Below are 25,162 nucleotides of genomic sequence, written 5' to 3'. Positions count from 1 at the left end.
TAAGATCATCAAGTCCACCTGTCAGCCCAGCACTGCCAAGTCACCACTAAACCATGTCCCTCAGCAACATATCTGCATGCTTCCTGAACACTTTCAGAGATGGTGAATCCACCAGTTCCCTAGGCAGCATGGTCCAGGGCTTGACAATCCTTTCAGGGAAAAAAATTTTCCTAATGTCCAACCTAAATCTCCTCTGGCACAACTTGAGGCTGTTTCCCCTTGTCCTGTAACTTGCTACCTGGGAGGACAGCCCAACCTCCACATTGCTCCAGCCTCTTCTCAGGGAGCACCATGTCTCTGAACCTCTTAAACACCTCCAGGGATGGGAATCCAACCACCTCCCTGGGGAGCCTGTTTGAGAATCCTTTCAGAGAAGATTGACAGAATCACAGAATACATCCAGTTGGAAGAGACTTCAAAAGATCCCCCAGTTCAACCCAGCACTGAAGGGACATGCTTTAGTGCTGACCCTAAGTGCCAGGTCCACAGGCTGCTTAAACACCTCCAGGGATGGTGACTCCACCACTGCCCTGGGCAAACCATTCCAATGTATCGGAACCCTTTCAGTGAGGAAATATTTCCTGATACCTAGTCTGAGCCTCCCCTGGCACAGCTTGAAACCATCTCCTCTAGTCTTGTTGCTTGACACCAAGGAGAAGAGGCTGCCCCCTCCTTGCTCCAACCTCCCTTCAGGTAGTTGTAGAGAGCAATGAGGTCTCCCCTCAGCCTCCCCTCCTCCAGCTGACTAAACACCCCCAGCTCCCTCAGCCCCTCCTTGCAGCCCAGGTGCCCCAAGCCCTTCTCCAGCCTTGCTCCCCTTCTCTGGACTTGCTCCAGCACCTCACTGTCTTTCCTCTAGGAGGGGTCCAGAACTGAACACAGTTCTCAAGGTGTGGCCTCCCCAGTGCTGAGCTCAGGAGGATGATCACCTCCCTGTTCCTGCTGGCCACTGTGTTTCTAATCCAAGCCAGGATGACTTTGATGGTCTTGGCCACCTGGGCACACTGATGACTCACATTCAGTTGACTGTCACCAATGCCCCCAGGTCCCTCTCTAAGTTGTAGCTTAGAGGAGTTCAAGCAGCCTGTGGAGCTGGTGCTTAGGGACACAGTTTAGTGCTGACCCTTCAGTGCTGGGTCAAAGGTTGGACTAGATGAGCTTTGAGGTCTCTTCCAACAAGATGTTTCCTACGATTTTGTGATCTAAAATTTCTCTTTGTGGGCACTACATCACGAAACAAGCTTTTGCTGGTTCAAGAACCTTATGTTCTCTAGCTCCTAATCAAGATGCTGAGCTTATTACCTGCCCCAAACCCACCTGAGATCAGAAACCGAAGTCAAATCTGAGACAACAACTAGAGGAGATCAGTATCTGCTAGAAACACACACCCTGCAGGGGTGATTAGGCAGAGTGTATTTTATCATCAATCAGCCCCACAGCAGAGGACATTTGAAAATTGAAGGAGAATTATCCAGCACCATTAAAGCTAAAGGTCAAGAGTGCAGCAGATCAGGTATGAAGACGTCAGCTTCAAGTTTTATGCTGCTTTCAAACTGACTGGTTCACCCCGAGTTGAGGGATATAAAAATCACCATGAGTAGTGGATCTCTACCTCACCTTGCTTAATAGCTCTATAAATCCAACCAGTTCCTCCTGCAAGGAAATAAAACCTTTCAAAATGAACACAGGCTGTGGGAATCCCACCAGGCCTTAGCCTAAGTGTAAAACAGAAACTGAAAGGAATTCGTTTTGACATCATAGAATGGTAGGGGTCAGAAGGGACCTCCAGAGATAAAGAGCCCAAACCCCACTGCAAAACAGGACCACTTAGGGCAGGTCACACAGCAACAAGTCACAGAAACAGAATCACAGAAACATTCAGGTTGGAAAAGACCCTCAGGATCACCAAGTCCAACCCAGAAGTCTCCTCTAGGCTCACCCCTAAACCACAGCCCCAAGCACCACATCCAAACGACCTTGAAACACAGCCAGGCTTGGGGACTCAACCACCTCCCTGGGCAGCACAAACCCACCTGTCCAGATGGGTTTTGAAGCTCTCTAAAGAAGGAAACTCCACAGCCTCTCTGGGCAGCCTGCTCCAGTGCTCTGTCACCCTCATAGTAAGAAAGTTTCTCCTCACGTTGAGGTGGAATTTCCTGTGGTTGAGTTTCTGTCCATTGTCCCCTATCCTGTCACTGTGTATCCATGAAAAGAGCCTGGCTCCATCCTCCTGACAGCCACCCTTCAGATGTTTGTAGACACTGATAAGATCCCCTCTCAGCCTTCCCTTCTCCAGACTAAACAGCCCCAGGTATCTCAGTCTGTCCTCAAAAGAGAGATGCCTCAGTCCTTTAATCATCTTTGCAGAATCCATTGAACTCTCTGAACAGTTCCTTGTCCCTCAGAACTGGACACAACACTCCAGATGTGGTCTAACTAGGGCTGAGTAGAGGGGGAGGAGAGCTTCACTCAACCTGCTGGCCACACTCTTAATGCACCCAAGTATCCCATTGGCCTTCTTAGACACCAGGGCACATTGCTGTCCCATGGATAACTTATTATCAGCCAGGACTCCAATGCCCTTCTCTGTGGATCTCCTTTCCAGCAGGTCAACCCCCAACCCATACTGGTGCATGGTGTTACTCCTCCCCAATCTACAATTACATTACCCAAATAGAGCAAGATTTAAAGGAGGTCTTTACAATTAACACCATAAAACCAACTCAAGCCTGACACTAAAAGCCCCATTAGGGACACAAGCCATGTTTCACTGGAAGATAGAATTTCATGAAGTCACCAAGCACCAGATCTGTGCATTCTACTATTAGACAGAGAGCTCTTTCAGACACACAGCCTAGAAAAGAGGTCAAAACCTGTTTTGCTACCCTCTCCCACACACAGTTTCTTTTAAGTGGTAAAGATGAAGTTGTTTGGTTTTTTTTTTTTTTTCTGTTTATCACATGGGCCCTGCTTCTTTGCTTATACTCAGATTTCCATCCTCTAACTTCCACTAATTAATCTTGAAAGGCTTTCAACTGCACACGGCCTCGTGTCAGCTTTCATAACATCAGCACTTACATGAAAGCCTTGAAAGATGTCAGTGGATGTCTTTGTGTGTGTACATTTAAGACTTGGAGGAAAGTAAAGCCAACCTTTCTGTCTCTCTCTCTGTGTTATCTTGCTTGCCCATTAAAGCCTGGTCACAAGCAATAAACTTAAGGGAGAAGAACCACAATGGTTTGTGTAGTGCTTCATTGAGAGTAATTGAATGCAACTTTAACTGCTGGCTCCCCATCTGAAATTCCTCTTGCCTGCTCCTTAGGAAAGCACAACTCTAAGCTAAATCTCTCACTTTGACATGCTGCAAACAGTTAAAGTCTGCTGGGTAAGGTTTCAGTTATCCTTGCTCAAAACAAAACAAAAAAAAAGACAGACATTTGAAAAATGACCATTTTAGGGGCTTTGTAATCCTGAAGCACTCAGTAAAATGCAAAATGGCATCTGGCTGCCCACTTCAGGCCAAGAGGTACCTTCTTGTTTCTATTCTTGCTGATGGGTTTGGGGGAAAAAAAAAGAATAAAAATCATTAAGCTCCTTTAAAGCAGGACACAGACACTCCAAGCTCACAGAATCCTAGCGTGGTGGGGTTGGAAGGGACCTTTGGAGATCATCCAGTCCAACCCCCTCTGCTACAACAGGGGCACCCAGAGCAGGTTGCACAGGATATTACTATGTCCAGGTGAGTTTGGAATCTCTCCAGAGGAGGAGGAGAGTGGGCAGCCTGGCTCTAGCACCCTCACAGGAAACAAGTTTTTTCCTCATGTTCAGATGGAATCTCCTGTGTCCCAGTTTGTGTCCGTTGCCTCTTGTCCCATTGCTGGGTGCCACTGCAAAAGAGTCTGGCTCCATCCTCTTGACCCCCAACCTTTAGCTATTGAACAGGATTGATCAGATCCCCTCTCAGGCTTTTCTTCAGCCTCAACAGCCCCAGGGCCCTCAGCATTTACTCCTCAGAGATTCTCCAGGCCCCTTATCAACTTTGTAGCATCTGCTGAACTCTCTCCAGCACTTGCCTGTCTCTCTTGAGCTGATGAGCCCAGAACTGGACACAATGCTGCAGATGTGGCCTCCCCAGAGCAGAGACAACAGATTCAAAGGAGTAAGTGTGATGTGCTGGCTGACAGCACTAATCATTTCAAGCAACTCATAAAGAGGATCTCAATCTAGAGAACATGAAGATGATGCAAGAAAACCCACAGCATTTGGTAACTTACAACACATTAACCTCATCTGAGACTTCTGTACCTGCTCAAGGCTCTTCTTGCCTCACTGGAGACATCTGGTATGTCAGATGGTGAGAGAGAGGACAACAATAAGGGGAAAAGCACAAGCACTAGAAGTGAGAAAGGGAATAACAAACTCACAGGTATGTTGAAAAGCAGCTCTAGGATCCTGCCCTGGCAGAGGGTTTGGACTTGATGATCTCTTGAGGTCCCTTCCAACCTCTGATATACTGTGAGACTGTGATCTTTGAGCCAGCTGTGTGCCCTTGTTGCCAAGATCAACAATGGATCCTGGGGTGCACCAAAAAGTGTGGCCAGCAGGTCAAGCGAGGTTCTCCTCCCCCTCTACTCTGCCCTGGTGAGGCCACATCTGGAATACTGGGTCTGGACTCCCCAGTTCAAGAAGGACAGGCAACTGCTTGAGAAGGTACAGCAAAGGGCTACAAAGATGATTAGGGAAGTGGAACATCTCTCTTGTGAAGAAAGGTTGTGGGACTTAGGGTGCTTTAGCCTGGAGAAGAGAAGACCAAGGGGGGATCTCATCAATGCTGATCTTTCAAGGGAGGGTGTCAGGAGGATGGGACCAGCCTTTTTTTCAGTGGTGCCCAATGACAGAACATGAGGCAACGGGCACAAACCCGAACATAGCAAGTTCCACCTTAGCACAAGGAGGAATTTTTTAATTTCAGGGTGACAGAGCACTGGAACAGGCTGCCCAGAGAGGTTGTGGAGTCTCCATCTCTCTCCATTCAAAACCCACCTGGGCACCATCCTGTGCAACCTGCTCTGGGTGAAGCCACCCTAGAAGGGGATTGGACTAGATGATCTCCAGAAGTCCTTTCCAAGCCCTGTCATGCTGGGATTCCATACTTCTGTGATCTATGACAATTGTGAAATAAAACAAGTCTCACTCTAAACTGAGAAGGTGAAGAACACTGTGCAGAGTGATCCAAACTGCACAGCAGACTGATGTTAACCACATGGTCAACAAGGGCCTTTAAGATCCAAGGTAACAGGAACAAACCTTTCCAATCTTTAAGGCTCACATTTGGTTTGGAAGTTTTATGGTTTTGCTTATTTAATCCTGAAGGACTCTGACAAATGCAAAGGCTTTGTTCATTTCTTTGAGTCATGAGCTGTGCTTTGTAGGACTCACTGGGATGCAAGTCCAGTGGTTCCCAGCTAGATCACACTGCTGGAACAGAGGAAAATCCATAATGACCCAAGAGACTGTCCTAGTGGACAGCAGGTTATCCATGGGCCAAGAAGCATCCTAGGTTGCATTAGTAAAAGTGTGTGCAGCAGATCTAGGGAGGTTCTCCTCTCCCTCTACTCTGCCCTGGTGAGGCCACATCTGCAATACTACACCCAGTTTTGGGCTCTCCACTTCAAGACAGGGATCTGCTGGAGAGAGCACAACAGGATGATCTGGGGACTTGAATATCTCTGCTATGAGGAAAGGCTGAGAGCCCTGGGGCTGTTTAGTCTGGAGAAGAGAAGGCAGAGAAGGGATCTGATCAACGTCTATCAATATCTGAGGGGTGAGTGTGAAGATGAGGGTGCCAGGCTCTTTTTGGTGGTGCCCAGTGATAGGACAAGGAACAACAGATAGAAGCTGGAACACATGAGGAGAAACTTCTTCACTGTGAGGTATAGTGGAGCCCTGGACCAGGCTGCCTGGAGAAACTGCAGAGTCTCCTTCTCTGGAGACCTTCTAGACCCATCTGGATGCATTCCTGTGTGACCTGCCCCAGCTGATCCTGCTTGGGCAGGGGGGTTAGATTCAATCTCTGGAGGTACCTTCCAACCCCTACCATTCTGTGATTGTGTGAAAACATCCACGTGCAGGGCATTTTTAGGACACATAGCTCACAGCCTTTCATGGTATGTTCCTTTGGAGAAAAGTTGCATTCTTCCACTTGTGATACCACAATGACAGAAGAGTTTCTTCCATAGTGAACCACAACAGTATCGTGCTTACAGCTTCAGAGCACTCATAGGGCTCATACACTCAAGACACAAGTGTTCCCAGACTCAGAAGAGCCTTTGATTGCCATTTCTCACAGAATAAGAGAATTATTGAGGCTGGAATAGACCCCTGAGATCATCAAGTCCATCCAGCCTGTGACCTAACACCACCACATCAACTAAACCATGTCACTAAGTGCCACATCCAATCTTTCCTTCAACACCTCCAGGAACAGTGACTCCACCACCTCCCTGGGCAGTCCATTCCAGTTCTAATTCCCTTTCCATGAGGAAATGCTTCCTAACATCCAACCTCAACCTCCCCTGGCACAGCTTCAGGCTATGCCCCCTCATCTGGTCACAAGTTGCCTGGGAGAAGAGACTGATCCCCACCTTACTACAGCTTCCCCTCAGGTAGTTGTAGAGTGTGGTAAGGTCCCCCTTGAGTCTCCTCTTCTCCAGGCTCAACACCCCCAGCTCCCTCAGCCTCTCCTCATCAGATGTTCCCTCCAGTCTGGTCACTCTCCTCTCGACCTTCTCCAGCACCTCAAGAACTTTCTTGAAGCAAGCAACAGGAAGACAAAAAAAAAAAAAAAAAAAAAAAACAACAAACCCACACAAAAAAAAAAACCCCAAGGCAAAGAATCATACAAGCAGTTACAAGGCACTTTCTAATCATAGGCTGGAAGGGACTTTTCCAGGTCATCTTATCCTATCCCCTGCAGCAGGGTCATCTTCAACAAGAACAGGCTTCTCTGGACCCCATCCAACCTCACCTGGAATGGTTCCAGGGATGGGGCACTACCACCTCTCTGAGCAACCTGGGCCAGGGTCTCAGAAGCCTCAGTGCAAAAACTCTCTTTCTTCTCTCTAGTCTGAATCTCCCTCTTTCAGTTTACACCCATCAGCCCTTGTCCTGTCTCAAAAGGCCCTGCTAAAAAGTCTGTCCCCAGCTTTCTTCTTCACCTCTTCAAGAACTCAAATGCCACAAGGTGGTCTCCCTGGAGCCTTCTCTTCTCCAGGCTGAACTCCAGGCTGAACAAGGCATTGAGCAGCTGAGTCTAGTGGAGAGGTTTCCCTGCCCAAGAAAGGGAGATTGGAGCAGATGATCTCTCTGAGGTTCTTCCCAACCTAAGCCATTCTCTGATAAATGAATGCTGCTAAATGTTCTGCTCTAACCACCAAGAACTTCTCTTGATTGTCCTAACTCTTCCAGCTGACCTTACAAAAGTACTTCTCAGCCCTCAAGATCTCATTTGCTTTTACACCCTCACCTATTTTTTAGCTGCCTTGCAGAGTCACTTCAGTGTCTGATGAACATGCACTAAACCACCAGAGGATTCCTGGTTCAGTCAGCTGGGAACTGTTAGGAGAAGCTAAAAGGATCCTTATTTCAGACATTTATATCAGACCTCAGATATCTCCTGTGAATTCAAATCCAAATACATTTACTGTTGTGTTCTGTGATTTATGGACTCCTCCATACCCAGAACAACAACAAAAAAAATATTCAATCACATATGCACCAATATATTGGTGGCCAATTTTTATTGTCTATAACCACCTGTCTTTAATACAAACTATTTTTAAAGCTTAAGCAATTGCTTCACTTCTAACTGCTTTCACCTGCTTCTACTTTGCTGTTACACCATATGGTTTAGATCTTCTCCTTCCCTCTTCTCTTCACATTTCTGCCACATCCCCCAATTCTATTAAAGTCTCAAAGTTTAATCTCTCCTTCAGAAAGCTCTTTAGGGAAGAATCAGTAAAATAATGATTTTGGGGTTGTTTTGGTTTTTTTTTTTTTTGGTTGGTTGGTTGTTGTTTTTTTTTCCTTTACACGACACATCTAACTGTTTTCTACTAGCTGAAGTGTGGCACCCTTTAAAGAGCACATTACAAGCCATTTGGCAAAGTGTAACCAAATGCAGTTAGGAACTGCTAGAGCCTCTTAATTTTCAAAGTGCTGCAGAAGTTTAAGGGCCCCTGATATTTGTAGCCATGCAAGATGAATTAACAGCAAGGGCATTTATCTTTTAAGAACCATAGAATCACCATGGAATGGCTTAGGTTGGAAGGGACCTCAGAGATCATCTACTCCAAACTCCCTGCCAGGGGCAGGGACACCTCTCGACCAGACTTGGCTGTTCAAGGCCTCATCCAACCTGGCCTTCAACACCCCTGGGAAGGAGGCATCCACAAACTCCTGAGCAGCCCATTCCAGAATCTCACCACTTTTGAACTGAAGAACTTCTTCCTAAGATCCAGTCTAACCCTGCTCTCCTTCAGCTTCAAACCATTCCCCCTTGTGGTATTGCTGGACACCTTTCTGAAAAGTTCTTCTCCAGCCTTCCTGCAGGATGCCTTTCAGCTACTGGAAGGCAGCTTTGAGGTGCCCCAGGAGCCTTCTCTACTCCAGGCTGAACAACCCCAGCTTGCCTCAGCCTATCCTCACAGCAGAAGTGCTGCAGCCCTTGGGATCATCTTTGTGTCCCTCTTCTGGCCTCACTCCAATGGTTCTGTGTCCTTTTGCAGGGGACACCAGAACTGGAGGCAGGACTGGAGATGGGATCTCAGCAGAGCAGACCAAAGAGGCAGAATCCCCTCTTTTGCCCTGCTGCCCACACTCCTCTTGCTGCAGCCCAGCACATGGCTGCCTGCTGGGTTGCATGAGGGCACTGCTGGCTCCTGGGGAGCATCTCACCAATCAGTACACCCAAGAATGTTAATTACCCAATAGCTAAATGAACACAAGAAAATTAGTACAGTGGCTAATTGATGGACATGCACCAGTACAGGTGAGGGGTTGACCTGCTGGAAAGCAGCTCCACAGAGAAGGACCTAGGAGTGTTGCTTTAACAACAAGTTACCCTTGAGCCAGCAATATCCTCTTGTAGCCAAAAGGGACAATGGTCTCCTGGGGTCCATTAAGAAGAGTGCAACCAGCAGGTTGAAAGAGGTTCTCCTTCCAGTCTACTCTGCCCTGGTGAGGCCGTATCTGGAGTACTGGGTCCAGTTCAGGGCATCCCAGTTCAAGATAGACAAGAAACTACTGGGGAGAGTCCAACTACAAAGATGCTGAGGGGACTGGAGTATGTCTCTGATGAAGAGAAGCTGAGGCACCTGGGTCTGCTTAGCTTGGAGAAGAGCAGACTGAGAGGGGATCTTCTCAGTGGCTATCAATACCTAAAGGTCTGAGGTCAAGAAGATGGGGTCAGACTCTTTTCAATGGTCTCAGGATTAAGAGTCACAGGCACAACCCAAGAAGTTCATCTGAACAAAAGAAAAAATTTCTTTGCTTTGAGATTGACACAGCATTGGACCAGGCTGCCCAGAGATCACAGGATCACAAAAACATTCAGGTTGGATGAGACCCTCAGGATCACCAAGCCCAACCCAAAACCCTACTCTACAAAGTTCACCCCTAAACCATAGCCCCAAGCACCACATCCAAACCACCCTGAAACACATCCAGGCTTGGGGACTCAACCACCTCTCTGGGCAGCCCATTCCAATGCCTGACCACTCCTTCCTCCTATGGCAGAGTCTTCTTCTCTGGAGAGATTCCAAACCATCCTGAATGTGATTCTGGGCAACCTGCCTGGCTGACCTTGCTTTAGCAGGGAGGGGGGGTTGGACTGAATGATCTCCAGAGGGTTCCTTGCAACCCCCAGCACTCTGTAAGTGAAGCTGATACCACTGCGTTTCCACGGCTCCGTGTTCGCAGTACCTTCGACGCTTCCTGTCCCACTGCATGCACCAAATCTGTCAGAGAACAAACCTGACATGGCTTTTGCCTTCACTTCTTCTCAAGGACAACGAGCAGAACGGCTGCAGGGAGGTGACTGGAGAGCAGACTTGGCAGAGTGCAGCTGAAACCCAATTATTCACTATTATGCAGATAAAGACCTGCTGTAATTTGTGTGACTGGAACAGGGCGCTGCCCCGATAGCGAAGTCATCCATCAGATCTAGGGAGCAACTCTGCCTCACACAACACTACCCCAAAAGTAAAAAAAAAAAAAAGAAAAAGAAAAAGAAAAATGAAAAAAAGATTAATTTTAAGCTTAACCCATGGATAGGACACTCTGTATGGGGATAGCACTAAATAGCCCAATCTAGATAAGATAATGACTTGAAAAAGTCACAAGTTCTTGCTTGATCTGGCTGAAGCATGAGGAGTGGATGAGGAGGAGGTTTAAATATTTACTAAAGTTATTTCAACCTCAGCCCCTTTTGGGGGGCTGTGAGGGGAGCAAGCAAAGGAGGAAGGAGCTCCCTCTAACCTAACCACATCCTGTTTGCTCACTGTAAAGGAATGTTGTATCCAGAGGAGAAAGGTTGTGATATTTAAAGGTGCTGGGGCTCATCAGAACCAGAAGAAAGCAAATCTTGAAAGTCTTTTAAGTGAGAAGGGCTGTCTAGTGAGCTCATTTGAAATCACTGTTCCTCAGGACACTTCAAATATCAGGAAGACTCTGAGAATGATGACTGGACCAGGCTGCCAAGAAAGGTTGTAGAGTCTCCTTCACTGGAGATTCCAACCCCACATGGATGTGATCCTGTAAAACCTGCTGTAGCAGTGGGGTTGGACTTGATCTCCAGAGGTCCTTTTCAATCCCCACCATCACAGAGTCACAGAACACTAGGGGTTGGAAGGGACCTTAAAAGATCATTGAGTCCACCCCCATGCCAGGGCAGGATCACCTAGAGTAGGTCTCACAGGAACACATCCAGGAGGGTTTTGAACATCTGCAGAGAAGGAGACTCCACAACTTCCCTGGGCAGCCTGCTTCAGGGCTCTGTCACCCTCACAGTGAAAAAGTTTCCCTTTATGTTCACCTCTGCTCCAGCTTGCCCCCATTGCCCCTTGTCCTATCATTGGGCATCCCTGAGCAGAGCCTGGCTCCATCCTCCTGACACTGCCCTGCACATCTTTATCAACATGAATGAGGGCATCCCTCAGGCTCCTCTGCTCCAACTTGAAGAGCCCCAGCTCCCTCAGCCTTTCCTCAGAAAGGAGCTGTTCCACTGCCTTCAGCATCCTGTGAAAGGTAGGCTTCTGAAGAGCCACAGCCACCAAAATACCAACACTTCCAACCTCTCAGCACTCCACCAAAAGACCATGGCAGGAGAAACCTTGGCTGCACAGCTTCAAAAGCTGTTGTTTCCTTCTCAATAAGCTGCACCATGGCTACAGCAGCTTCAGAGCAGAGACTGGCACAGAACTTTAGTATCAGACTCAAGCAGCTGAGTGGTTGATGGAAACAGAAATGTAATGCAACAGTAAGAAACAGCAGTCACCAGCACACTTGGCAGTTTAAGAGATGCAACACAGAGAAATTCAGAATCTTTTTAGATCATGATACCAGTTGATGGTGGAAGTCACAAATGGAACTTGGGGTGGCTACCAGCCTACTAGGAACAGTGAGGTGGGGTCAGTCTCTTCTGTCTTGTATCAGGTGATAGAATAAAAGGAAATGGTCTGAAATTGTGCCAGGGGAGGTTTAGGTTGGAGATTAGGAAAAGTTTCTTTCCTGCAAGAGTGGTCAGGGATTGGAACAAGCTGCCCAGGGAGGTGGTGGAGTCAGCATGCCTGGAGGTGTTCAAGAAACCTGTGGACATGGCACTTGGAGACATGGTTTAATGGCCATGATGGTGTTAGGTTGAAGGTTGTACTCAATGATCTTAAAAGACCTTTTCCAACCAAAACAATTCTGTGACTAGAGAGAGTCCAAGAGAGGGCTACGAGGATGATGGACTGGAGCACTGCCTCATGAGGAAAGGCTGAGAGCCCTGGGGCTGTTTAGTCTGGAGAAGAGAAGACTGAGAAGGGATTTAATAAATGTTTATCTGAGGGCTGGGAGTCAAGAGGGAGGGGACAGGCTCTGCTCACTGGTGCCCTGGGATAGGACAAAGGGCAATGGATATAAACTACAGCACAGGAGGTTCCACCTCACCATGAGGAGGAACTTCTTCACTGGGAGGGTCACAGAGCACTCAAACAGGTTGTGGAATCTCATTCTCTGGAGACTTTCAAGACCCATCTGGATGTGTTCCTGTGTGACCTACCCTAGGTGATCCTGCTCTGGCAGGGGGGTTGGACTTGATCTTTGGCGGTCCTTTCCAACCCCTAACATCCTGTGATCCTCTGACTCTGTTAATTATTCTGTCAACCATCAGCATTGGCTGGAAAAGTTGTAAATGAATACCTTAAAGATCCCCACCTGGTGAGCAACGCTGGAAACAAGTGAAAAGGCAGAACAAAAGCAGGATTACATGAGTATGAATCACAAAATCACAAGCAAATTCGGAGTTGATTACTACAGGGTTTTTAGTTTCTACTTGAGAGAAAAAGCTTGGCTTGTAAAACAAACTTGATGACAAAAATACAGACTGCCAAGAGGGGGAAAAAAAAAAGGGACATCCTCATTCAAGCTTTACACAATATGAAGATAATTAGTTCAGTGGGAAAGGAGAACATATTGGCAGTTGAACTTTGTGCAATGCATGTTCAAAATGCCTATTGGAATAGCTCAATGCAATGATAATGGAAAGCAGAACCACTGCCATCTTTCTATTAAGATGTAGAACTGCTGTGACCTTGCTCTTGGAGAACCTACAATAGCTTCAATATGTACAGGCTGTGCACAGGGAAAAAACAGCAAAGACTTGGATTATGAAAGTCACTGAACCATAGAATTATAGAATTGCTTTGGTTAGAAGAGACCTTTAAGATCAGAGAATTGTTTCAGTTGGAAAAGACCTCTAAGATCATCGAGTCCAACCATCAACCTAACACCACCATGGCCTTAAACCATGTCTCAGAGTGCCATGTCCACACATTTCATGAACGCCTCCAGGGATGGGGACTCCACTACCACCTCCCTGGGTAGCCTGTTCTAATTCCTGACCACTCTTGCAGCAAAGAAACTTTTCCCAATATCCAACCTAAACCTCTCCTGGAACAATTTCAGGCCATTTCCTCTCATCCTAATACTTGTTAGTTGGGTGAAGAGACCAAAGACCATCTCACTGCATCCTCCTTTCAGGTAGTTGTAGAGGGCAATGAGGTCTCTCCTCAGCTTCCTCTCCTCCAAAGTAAACAGTTCCCTCAGCTGCTCCTCACCAGATCTGTTCTCTAGGTCCTTCACCAGCTTTGTTGGCCATCTCTGGATCTGCTCCAGCACCTCAATGTCTTTCCTACAGTGAATGTCCCAAAACTGAACACAGTATTCAAGGTGCAGTCTCACCAGTGCCAGATCATCAATTCCAACCATAAACCCAGCATTGCCAGGTCACCACTAAACCACATCCCTCCACACCACATCCACATGGCTTTTAAATACTTCCCAGCAATTCTTGATAAGATAGCCACAATTTATCCAGGAGTGCATTATTCTGCTACTTCAGCTCATAAGGATTTCAAACACCTCAAAACCACAGCCACCAAACCATGGAACAAGCCACAGTGATGGCTTTTTGTAAATCCACAGAACTCAGATTGCATTGGATTGGAAGGGACCATTAAAGACCATCTTGTCCAGCCCCCCTGCAATCAGCAGGGACAACTTCAACTAGACCAGGCTGCCCAGGGCCATATCAAGCCTGACCTTGAAAGTCTCCAGGGACAGGCCCTCCATCATATCTCTGTGCAACCTGTTCCAGTATTTCACCACTCTCATTGTGAAGAACATCCTGCTGGTACCCAGCCTAGAATCATGGAATGGTCTGGGTTGGAAGAGACCTCCCAAGATCATCTAGTCCAACCCCTTCTGCAGTCAGCAGGGACATCCTCAACTAGATCAGGTTAAGCAGAGCTCTGTCCAGCATCACCTTGAGTATCTCCCTGCTCCAGTCTCAAACACTTGCCTCTTGTCCTGTCTCTTCAAGCTCTTCTAAAGAGTCTCTCCCCAGCCTTCCTGTAGGTCCCCTTCAGATGCTGAAATGCAGCACTTCCATGACCTATTTCAGCTTGAATTCCAGGCTTTCTCCATATAAGCCCTGATGGATATCACAAGGACTATCTGTAAGAACCTAGCAGACAACCTCACTCGCAGAGTTTTAAATCTCCCTGCCACTGAAGGATCATTTTTAACTAGAGGACACTTGATACAGATCAAGTCCTTACTGAAAAATGAAGTAATGCTTTGAAAAATCAGGAGGCTCTCGCTCCAGTGGGAGTCAATTAGGAGTGGGATGTCTTCACAGCAACATTTCTCAGCTGTAGATGTCTGGGCTCAGTCATCTCATCTACTCCTGTAAACAAAATCTGCCTTCTCAGACTGGCCAGGAGCACGTCCAAGCTTCTAGTCCCCAGAAACAGCATTAACAGCATCTAAATTTATTAATGAATACCTGATTTAACTCTTACTCCACATACACTGATATTTGCAGACCTAATGAAGGCCAAAAGCAGCATTTTGGGGATCAATAATAAAAAAAAACAAACCTCAGGATCCTAGCTAAATATCCTCAAGAATGTGGAACACAGTTCAAGGCAAGTTCATGGCAAAAAGCATTCTGTGAGCAGTGTAGTTGAACACTTAACACACACTCAATCTACCACAAGGAATCAGCTTTGCTTTGACAGCTCTTAGCTTTCTCAACAAGCCATCCCCTTCCATCTGATTTGAGTTTGCCAAAGCTTCTTCCCAAAGCTGCAGTTTGATTATCTCGGCTGAAGCACCAAACGTGATGGAAGACTTCTGGATTGAGCTGGGAGATGTTCAGTGTCAGGGAAAAGCTCTTCTTCACTTGCAGGATTTTTCAGACTGCTTTGTTGCAAGGGGCTGATGTACCAGGCACAAAGCAATAACCATCTTTGGTTGTACTTAAGTCCACTACAGCAGAAACTTGGATTTTCCCATTCTTTGAAACAGGAGAAAGGTCACAGCAGTGAGGACCACTTCTAGCCTACACTCATTCAACAAGTGGTTTCCAACTGCTCCAGCATTATCCATTTGCCACTTCAGTGACCACTATTGACACTTATTGGCAAATCCAGCCTGTCACACTTAAAAGACCTGAAAAACAATTTGAGTCACAACAATCCCTTGCAATGCTACAGGCTGGGGGCAGAGTGGCTGGGAAGCTGCCCAGCAGAGAAGGACCTAGGGGTGCTGGCTGACAGCCAGCTGAAGGTGAGCCAACAGTTGGCCAAGAAGGCCAACAGCATCCTGGCTTGGATCAGCAATAGTATGGCCAGCAGGAGCAGGGAAGTGTTTGTGCTCCTGTATTCAGAACTGGTGAGGTCACACTTTGTGTACTCAGTTTCAGTTTGACTCCAAGAAGGACATTGAGGAGAGGAACAGCTGAGGGAACTGGAGTTGTTTAAGTCTGGAGTAAAAGAGGCTGTGGGGAGACCTCATTGCTCTCTACAACTCCCTGAAAGGAGACTGGAGCAAGGTGAGGCTCAGTCTCTTCTCCCAGATAGAAAAAAAGGAAATAGGATAGGATAGGAAAAGTGGAAGCAGCCTCAGATTGCACCACGGGAGATTTAGTCTGGATTTCAGCCTGGAGAAGCCTCTAGGGATACCTTATGGTGGCCTTTCATTACTTAAAGGGGGCCTACAGAAGAATGGGGACAGTCTTTTTAGTGGGGCTTGTGACAAGACAAGGGGTGATGGTTTTAAAGGAAGAGAGATTCAGGCTAGTGAGAAGGAAGACATTTTTTACACTGAGGGTAGTGAAACATTGGCCCAGGATGCCCAGGGAGGTGGTAGATGCCCCATTCCTTGAATCATTCCAGGTCAGGTCACAACCTGATGTAACTGAAGATGTGGTTGAAAGGGGCTAAAGGGTGCTTGAAAATAGATAACCTTTAAAGGTTCCTTCCAATCCAAAGCATTCTGTGATCCTGTGATCTTCTTTTGCTCCTTTCAGGCCAGTGTAGAAGAGACACTGAGCAACCTGCTCTAGTTGAAGATGTCCCTGCTGACTCCAGTGGGATTGGACTAGATGACCTTTAAAGGTCCCTTCCAACCTAAACCATGATCCTCTGCTTCCAAGCTGTTCAATGTGATTTGATGGAGATTCTCCTCTCCTATATTGAACTGGGAGGTTGTAGAAGTGTCACATGAAGCTTCAGTTCTAAAAAGCAGCAACCAATCCCAGCTTTGAGTCTGCTGCCATGCCAAAAGACTCCCAAAGAGATGACAAAAATGTGCTTTGCTACTTTAAAACTAACAAGGAGTCTGATATGGTTGCAAAAGATCCAGCCAGCAAAAGGCAGGCATTTGCTTTGTGAGATGTTGGAGGTCCCTCCCAACCTGGTATTCTGTGTTTAGATCATATCATAGAATCATGGAATTGTTAGGGTTGGAAGGGACCTCAAGGATCAGCCAGTTCCAACCCCCCTGCCATGGCCAGGGACACCTCACACCACAGCAGGTTGCTCACAGCCACATCCAGCCTGGCTGCAAAAACCTCCAGGGATGGAGCCTCAACCACCTCCCTGGACAACCTGTGCCAGGCTCTCACCACCCTCATGGTGAAAGAAGAGGACTGAATTGAAATAAAGAATATATATCCCATAAAAATACACTAGAGCAAAAGCAGAAACACCAACACAAGCAATTCCACAAAGTGTGTTTCCCTCCAGCCATAACAATCCTTATTTTGCTCTAAACTGGAAGCTCTTCTTTAGCCAAACATCTGGCAGCAGCCTAACAGAGGTATTAAACACAGGGCTTGACAGACAGTGTCAGAACATCTCAGGAATTGGTTCATCTCAGCATTCTTCCTGAGTTTATGAGACTCTGATGAAGTGCTAGGTTTCAGTTCCTCGACAACAGTGCCAAAGAATTTAGGTGCTTTATGCAGGAAATGTGTTTGCTTGTCAGTGAAGAGAGGAAAATGCTGCTTAAGTAGCTTAAATTTGGGAGGTGTATCTCCACCACTTGCTTTGAAACCCTTCAGACTCTAGAAGTGTGGAGGAATGCTGCTGTTTCATTCTGCATCTTCAGTGCACACTGGAGATGTTGAAAGGAATGACTAAAGAAAGTTCCTTGATGAGATGTTCAGTGAACTTTGCATTCTTGCCTTACCTTGGTGGCTCAGAAAGCCATAAAGGGAGATTTATGGGAGGAAACTTAAAAGCCTTTCAGTTATACACAGAAGATATTATCAAACCAAATTGATCTGGACAAGCTTGAGAAGTGGGCCTGTGCAAACCTCCTGAGGTTCAACAAGGCCAAGTGCAAAGGTTTGAACCTGGGTGAGGGAAACCTCTGGTATCAATCCAGGCTGGGGGATGAAGGGCTGGAGAGCAGCCCTGTGGAGGACTTGGGGTGCTGGGGGGTGAAAAACTGGACATGAGCTGGCAATATGCACTCACAGCCTGGAAGGCAACCAGAACCTGGGATGCATCCACATCAGCATGGGCAGAAGTTGGAGGAAGGGTGTCTGCCCCTCTGCTCTGCTGAGATCACACCTGCAGTGCTGGGGCCAGCTCTGGAGTCCTCAGCACAGCACAGGCATGGACCTGTTGGAGCAGGACCAGAGAAGGCTACAACAAATGATGAAAGGGCTGGAAGCCCTCTGCTGTGAGGGCAGGCTGAGAGAGTTGGGGTTGTTCAGCCTGGAGAAGGTTCCAGGGAGACCTTCTGGTGGCCTTTCAAGTACTTTAAGTGGGGGCTACAGGAAAGCTGGGGACAGACCTTTTAGCAGGGCCTGTTGTCACAGGACAAGGGATGATGGTTTCAAAGTGACAGAGGGGAGATTCAGACTAGGATTAAGGAAGAATTCTTTTACACTGAAGAGACACTGACCCAGGTTGCCCAGAGAGAGGGCAGATGCCCCATCCCTGGACAGGTTGGATGGGGTTGTGAGCAACCTGCTCTAGATGAAGATGTCAACCAGATCCTGGGCTGCATCAAGAGAAGTGTGGCCAGCAGGGCAAGGGAGGTGATTCTCCCCCTCTGCTCAGCTCTGCTGAGACCCCACCTGGAGTACTGCATCCAGTTCTGGAGCCTCTGTTCCAAGAGGGCTATGGACATGCTGGAAGGTGTCCAGAGAAGGGTCACCAGGATGAGCAGAGGGCTGGAGCTGCTCAGCTGCTCTCCTATGAGGACAGACTGAAAGAGTTGGGGCTGTTCAGTCTGGAGAAGAGAAGGCTCTGAGGTGACCTTCTTGTGGCCTTCCAGGATCTGAAGGGGGCTCCAAGAAAGCTGGGGAGGGACTTTTTAGGATCTCAGGGAGTGACAGGACTGGGGGGAATGGAATAAAGCTGGAAGTGGGGAGATTCAGTCCTGGATGTGAGGAAGAAGTTCTTCCCCATGAGAGTGGTGAGAGCCTGGAATGGGTTGTCCAGGGAGGTGGTTGAGTCTCCATCCCTGGAGGTGTTTGCAGCCAGGCTGGATGAGGCTCTGGCCAGCCTGCTGTAGTGTGAGGTGTCCCTGGCCATGGCAGGGGGGTTGGAACTGGATAATCCTTGTGGTCCCTTCCAACCCTGACTGATTCTAGGATTCTGTGTCCCTGCTTACTGCAGGGTGGTTGGACTATCTACAATCATAGAATGGTTTGGGTTGGAAGGGACCTCCAAAGGTCATCCAGTCCAACCTCCCTGCAGTAAACAAGGAACATCCCCAACTAGATCATCAGGTTGCCCAGAGATCTGTCCAGCCTCACATTGAATATCTCCAGGCATGGGGCCTCAACCACCTCCCTGGGCAAACTGTTCCAGTGTTCCACCACCCTCATAGTGCAGAACTTCTTCCTAACATCCAATGTAAATCTGCTCTGCTCTAGTTTGAAGCCATTGTCCCTCATCCTATCACTGCAGGCCTTTGCAAACATCTTTGTAAACTAGATGACTTTTAAAGTTTCCTTCCAATCCAAACCATCTTAGCTGTACAAGAAGGGAGCAGTTACTAACCTGATATAAACTCTACTAACTCCACAGTTACAAAGCTCACCACATGTTACTGCCTGGTATTCTAGACCTCACTTGTACCCTCAGTAACATGACCAGACCAGTGCTAAATTCTCACTACAGCCTCCTGCTTCTTTTGTATACTCTTCAGTTCCATTATAATAGTAACTCCAGCAAAGAAAATGTCACAGCTCTACAAGAACCCTGAGATAAGCAACCTGGCTCATCCAACTAAACAAACTTGAAGTGGACCAAACATTTCCCAAATGTAACTGACAACTTGAAAGCTCACAGAAATATTTACCCAGCTTATTAGAAAGGCTAAGAAGCTTGAAAGTGAAGCAACTCATTTATGGAGTGTAACATTAAACCCACACATGTGTAGTTAGGAAATTGCTCTCAAGTGCAAGCATCAACTGCTCCCCCAAAGCATCATTTTTAGAAGCTCTTCATATGGCTCTCAGAGCAACAGTGCAGGCCAAAAAAGCAGAAGTACAAAGCCAAGTGAAATGTTTAACCCTCCAATAATCAGGATGCTAAAGGCTGAGCATTGAGAAAACCTCACTGTGATTACTCAACAGGTTATGCTGGACTCCAGTTCCTGAGGGGAGCCTACAAGAACACTGGAACAGGCTGCCCAGGGCAGGTGTGGAGTCTTCCTCTCTGGAGATATTCAAAACCTGCCTGGATGCATTCCTGTGTGATCTGGCCTAGGTGATCCTGCTCTGGACTAGATGATCTTTCAAGGTCCCTCCCAGCCCTTAACATGCTGTCATTGTGTCAAGAAGGCTAGAGAGGGGCTGCTTCCAAAGGCCTGCAGTGATAGGGTGAGGGGCAATGGTTTGCAATTGGAGGAGATTTAGATTGGATGTGGGGAACAAGTTCTGCACCATGAGGATGATCTAACACTGGAACAAGCTGCCCAGGGAGGTAGTTGAGGCCTCATCTCTGAAAATATTCAAGGTCAGGCTCAACAGGACTCTGGGCAACCTGATCTAGTGGAGGATGTCCCTGCTGTCTGCAGAAGGGGTTGGACTAGATGTCCTTTGGGGGTCCCTTTCAACCCAAACCATTCTATGACTTTGAAAAGCTGCTGAAGACAGGTGAAATAAAGAGATTTAGGAATGCCTGTTAACTGCTGTGTTCAGTTCTGTCAGGAGCAGGTGAGACACCTGAGCTATTAGTACAGAAAGCAAACTGCCAAGTTAAGACATTCAATAGCAACCAAAGTCCTTTGAGAGTTGGGAGGATTGACTCTCCAATAGTTGGGACAAGATCATCTCAGGCAGGAGCTAATCCTGAAACAATCTTGCAGAACACAGGTAAATGACCCAACAGGGATTCATTTACTTTGCTCAACTTTCTCCATTTCAGAAATCTATTGTGAAATAAAGTATTAAGTCATAAGGCCTTGGAAGGCTATAGCCTGAAGGACTAAACCTTCCAGTCTGTCTCAGACAACAGGAAATTGTTCTAATCTTTATCCACCCACACACACAGGCAGCTCTACTCTTCAGAAATTAGTTTTCCAGATAGAAATGTTTTAGTTTGCTACCCTTCTGAAAGTGATGTGTAGGAAGAGGTAGGAGCATATGTTTAAAGAACTAAACTGAAGCAAACCAGATTAATGTTCTGCTCAGTTGCCCAAGAAGTGTTTGGACAAGTCATTAAAAGGGTATCAAAATTAATTTGCAAGACATAACTCCATAGTCATTTTTTACTGTGCAGGAAGCCCTTGGTGAGTTTAACTCTCATGGTTAAGTTACCTCTGCTGTCCTGCCACAAACCATAGAAGGGTCCAGGCCAGAAGCAACCTCCCAAAGGTCATCCAGTTCTACCTCCCCACAGTCAGCAGGGACATCCCCAACTAGATCAGGTTGCTCAGAGCCCTGTCCAGCCTCACCTTGAGTATTTCCAGGGAGGGAGCCCCAGCCACCTCCCTGAGCAACCTGTTCCAATGTTCCACCACCCTCATAGTAAAGAACTTCTTCCTTACATCCAATCTAAATCTTCAAACTTTGCTAAGTTTGAAGCCACTGCCTCTTGTCCTGTCATTGCAGGCCTTTGCAAACAGTCTCTCTCCATCCTTGTTCTAGCCCCATTCAGGTACTGGAAGCTGCTACTAGGTCTCCTCAGAGCCTCTTCTTCTTTAGGCTGAACACCCCCAGCTCCCTCAGCCTGTCCTCACAGCAGAGCTGCTCCAACCCCCTGAGCATTTTTGTGGCCCTCCTCTGGACCTGCTCCATCAGGTCCATGTCCTTCCTGTACTGAGGGCAGTACTCCAAATGAGGTCTCACCAGAGCACAATAAAGTGGCAGAATCTCCTCTCTCCATCTGCTGGCCACACTGCTTTTGATGCAGCCCAGGCTGCCATTGGCCTTCTGTGCTGCAAGCTCACACTGCCTGCTCATGTCCAGCTTCTCATCCATCAGCACCACCAAGTCCTTTTCCTCAGGGCTGCTTTCTATCACTTCCTCCCCCAGACTGCACTGATAGTGAGGAGACATTGAGGTCAGAGTTAATGTGGCCCTGGACAGCCTGATCTAGTTTCAGGCGTCCCTGCTGACTACAGGGGGGTTGGACAAGATGGTCTTTGAGGGTCTCTTCCAACCCAATACAATCTGTGAGTCTGTTTACCTAGATCTCCAGAGGTCCCTTGCAGTCCCTACCATTGTGTGATTCTGTGATCCCATGCACAATGAGACTTCTCCATCTTGATCTGGATGATCAGGAATTACAGTTAAAATATTACAACACTTTGATGACAGACTTCCAAAGAGGAGACTTCTATACAGCCATTATGTCATAACAGACACAGCTGCTTGCAAGATCAACTTTTTCTCCCCTTTTTCTCCTTTTTCAAACCCTGCATATGGAAAAAGAATGTCCCTGGTGCTGCAAACTGGACCCTGCAGCCACCCATAGACACAGGGGAGCAGAGCAGAGCAGCTGGACTTCCACAGCTGGTCAGCACTGCATTCCTTGGACCTTGTGGTTGCAGGCTACAAAGTGAAGCTTAACCATTAATTGCCACTATTTTCCTCTCAGAGCACACAGGTGCAAAGACAGTGGGAAAACAGGCAGAGAGCCAAAAGGCAGGAGAAGACATTCAGGCAGTGAATTTGAGGACAGCAACAGTTTCCTAGCAGCACAACAATAACAGCACAGCTACAAGTGGCAAGGCAATGACTACAGAATGAGTGAAAAACTCATCACTGACTATTCAGGGCAGTTCTCAGTATCCATACAAGCTAGAGGGATGAAGGGCTGGAGAGCAGCCCTGTGAAGAGGGACTTGGGGGTGCTGTGGGTGAAAAGCTGGAGATGAGGCAGCACTGAGTGCTGCCAGGCCAGAGCCAGCTCTGTCCTGGGCTGATCCCCAGCAGCATGGGCAGCAGGGGCAGGGAGGAGATTCTGCCCCTCTGCTGTGCTCTGCTGAGAGTCCACCTGCAGTGCTGGGGTAGCTCACAGTATCACAAGATCAAGAGATCATCAGGTCCAACCCCCCTGCCAGAGCAGGATCATTTAGGGTAGTCTGCATAGGAATATATCCAGGTGGGTTTGGAAAGTCTCCAGAGAAGGAGACTCCACAATCCCCCTGTGCAGCCTGCTCCAGGGTTCTGTCACCCTCACACCAAAGAAGTTTCTCCTCATGTTGAGCTGAAATCTTCTATGTTCAGGTTTGAACCCATTGTTCCTTGTCTTATCACTGTGAACTCCTCCTGACACCCACCCCTCACACATTGAGAGACATTGATCAGATCCCCTCTCAGCCTTCTCTTCTCCACACTAAACAGCCCCAGGCCTCTCAGCCTCTCTTCCCAGGGGAGATGCTCAAGTCCCCTAAGCATCCTCCTGCCTCTCCCTTGGACTCTCTCCAGCAGCTCTCTGTCTCTCTTCAACTGGGGAGCCCCAAACTGGACACAGGATTGCAGCTGTGCTCTCAGCAGGGCAGAGCAGAGAGGATTTTTGGATGCTGGTGTTTCAAGAAGGTGCAGAAGGTGTTCCTGCCATACTCACTCTCGCTCCTTCTCGGTCAGCTTGTCGTTGATGTTATCCTTGATGGTAGAGCGGGAGCCCTTGTGGATGATGGGATACCTGAGTGGCACTTGCAGGAAGAAGGAGATCATTGAAACCAAGTGAGCAGTGTAGCCCAGGGCAACAGCAATGCTTCCATCATCTTTTGCTGTCAATGACAAGGAAAAGATTTTGTTATTTCATCGACTGGATCTCACTGCAGGCTCAGCACAACTTCATCCTTGCAGCTTCGACAATCACAGAACATTAAGGGCTGGAAGGGACCTCAAAAGCTCATCCAGTCCAACCCTCCTGCCAGAGCAGGATCACCTAGAGCAGATCACACAGCAACACAGCCAGGTGGGTCTTGAATATCTCCAGAGAAGGAGACTCCACAATCCACCTGGGCAGCCTGTTCCAGTGTTCTGGCACCCTTACAGGGAAATAGTTCTCCCTCCGGTTTCCATGGAACTTCCTATGCCTCAGCTTCCACCATTGCTCCTTGTGCTGGCATTGGGCATCACTGGGCAGAGCCTGGCTCCAGCCTCTGGGCACTCACCCTGCACATCTTTATCACCAGCAATGAGGTCATCCCTCAGGCTCCTCTGCTTCAAGCTACAGAGCCCTCAGTTCCCTCAGGCTCTCCTCATCAGGAAGATGTTCCACTGCCTTCAGCATGTTTGTGGCTCTGTGCTGGACTCTCTCAAGCAGTTCCCTGAGGTCCTTCCCGAACTGAGGGCCCAGAACTGGACACAATATTCCAGATATGGACTCACCAGGGCAGAGTAGAGGGGGAGGAGAAACTCTCTGACCTACTCACCACAGCCCTTCTAATCCACCCCAGCTGGCATTCGCCACAAGAGCACATTGACAATGGTATGGTTCATGAAGGTATCAGAAGAGTAGGTGCAAGTCTGAGATGGGTTTAGACTTTAATGTTTGAAGATTAGACTTGAACTAAGTTTAAGCTTTACAATATTTGAGGGTGGAGGAGCACTGAAGCAGGCTGCCCAGACAGATTGTGAAGTCTCCTTCACTGCAGATTCCACAATTCTGGGCAACCTGCTTTAGGTGACCCTACTTGAGCAGGGGAGTTGGACTAGATGATGCTCCAAGGTCCCTTCCAAGACTCACCATTCTGTGATTCAATGTTAAGAAATAAATCAATAGTTCACTCACTTCTAAATGGAAGCCCAACAAGAGCTTCCACAACTGAATAAAGGAAAAGAAACACAGGAAATCATCTCCTAATGGCTGCTAAGAAGCTGCACCACCTGTATGATCATTGCCAGTGTTGGTCTTAGTGTTCTTCACATAGCTTTGCTCACACATATTTATAAAGGAAAAGCCCTTGCATAGCAGGACAAGGACATGGAATCATAGAATGTTTTAGGTTGGAAGGGACCTCCAAAGGTCGTCCAGTCCAACGTCCACTGCAGTCAGCAGGAACATCCCCAACTAGATCATCAGGTTGCCCAGAGCCCTGTCCAGCCTCATGTTGAATATCTCCAGGCATGGGGCACCTCCCTGGGCAACCTCTTCCAGTGTTCCACCACCCTCATGGTGAAGAACTTGTTCCTAACATCCAAACTAAATCTGCTCTTCTCCAGTTTGAAGCCATTGCCTCTCATCCTATCCAGTTTGAAGCCATTGCCTCTCATCCTATCCCTTCAGACCTCTGCCAACAGTCTCTCTCCATCCTTCTTGTAGCCTCCTTCAGGTCCTGGCAGGCTGCTATTAGGTCTCCCTGGAGCCTTCTCTTCTCCAGGCTGAACACTCCCAGCTCCCTCAGCCTGTCTTTGTAGCAGAGCTGCTCCAACCCCCTGATCATTCCCATGGCCCTCCTCTGGACCTGTTCCATCAGATCCATGTCCTTGCAGTATTGAAGGCTCCAAACCTGGACACAGTACTCCAGGTGAGGTCTCACCATAACCGGAATGGACCTCCTCAGGTCCAGAGCTGGGCCACAAAGCTCATCAGAAGGCTGCAGCACCTCCTCTGTGAGGACAGGCTGAGACCTGA

The 25,162-nt window shown here is 47.7% G+C and overlaps 1 protein-coding gene across 1 annotated transcript in view; it reads right to left on the bottom strand.

Moving 5' to 3' along the window:
* UVRAG (UV radiation resistance associated) overlaps positions 1-25,162 on the bottom strand; it is a 161,870-nt gene that overhangs the window by 58,978 nt on the left and 77,730 nt on the right. Inside the window, exon 12 of the mRNA XM_054383915.1 lies at positions 23,144-23,309. Within this exon, the coding sequence (XP_054239890.1) occupies positions 23,144-23,309 (166 nt within the window). The remainder of the gene's footprint in view (positions 1-23,143; positions 23,310-25,162) is intronic.

The sequence above is a fragment of the Indicator indicator genome, chromosome 1, assembly GCF_027791375.1.
Source record: "Indicator indicator isolate 239-I01 chromosome 1, UM_Iind_1.1, whole genome shotgun sequence".
Classification (NCBI taxonomy): Eukaryota; Metazoa; Chordata; class Aves; order Piciformes; family Indicatoridae; genus Indicator; species Indicator indicator.
This window is presented reverse-complemented; position numbering and strand designations above follow the sequence as displayed.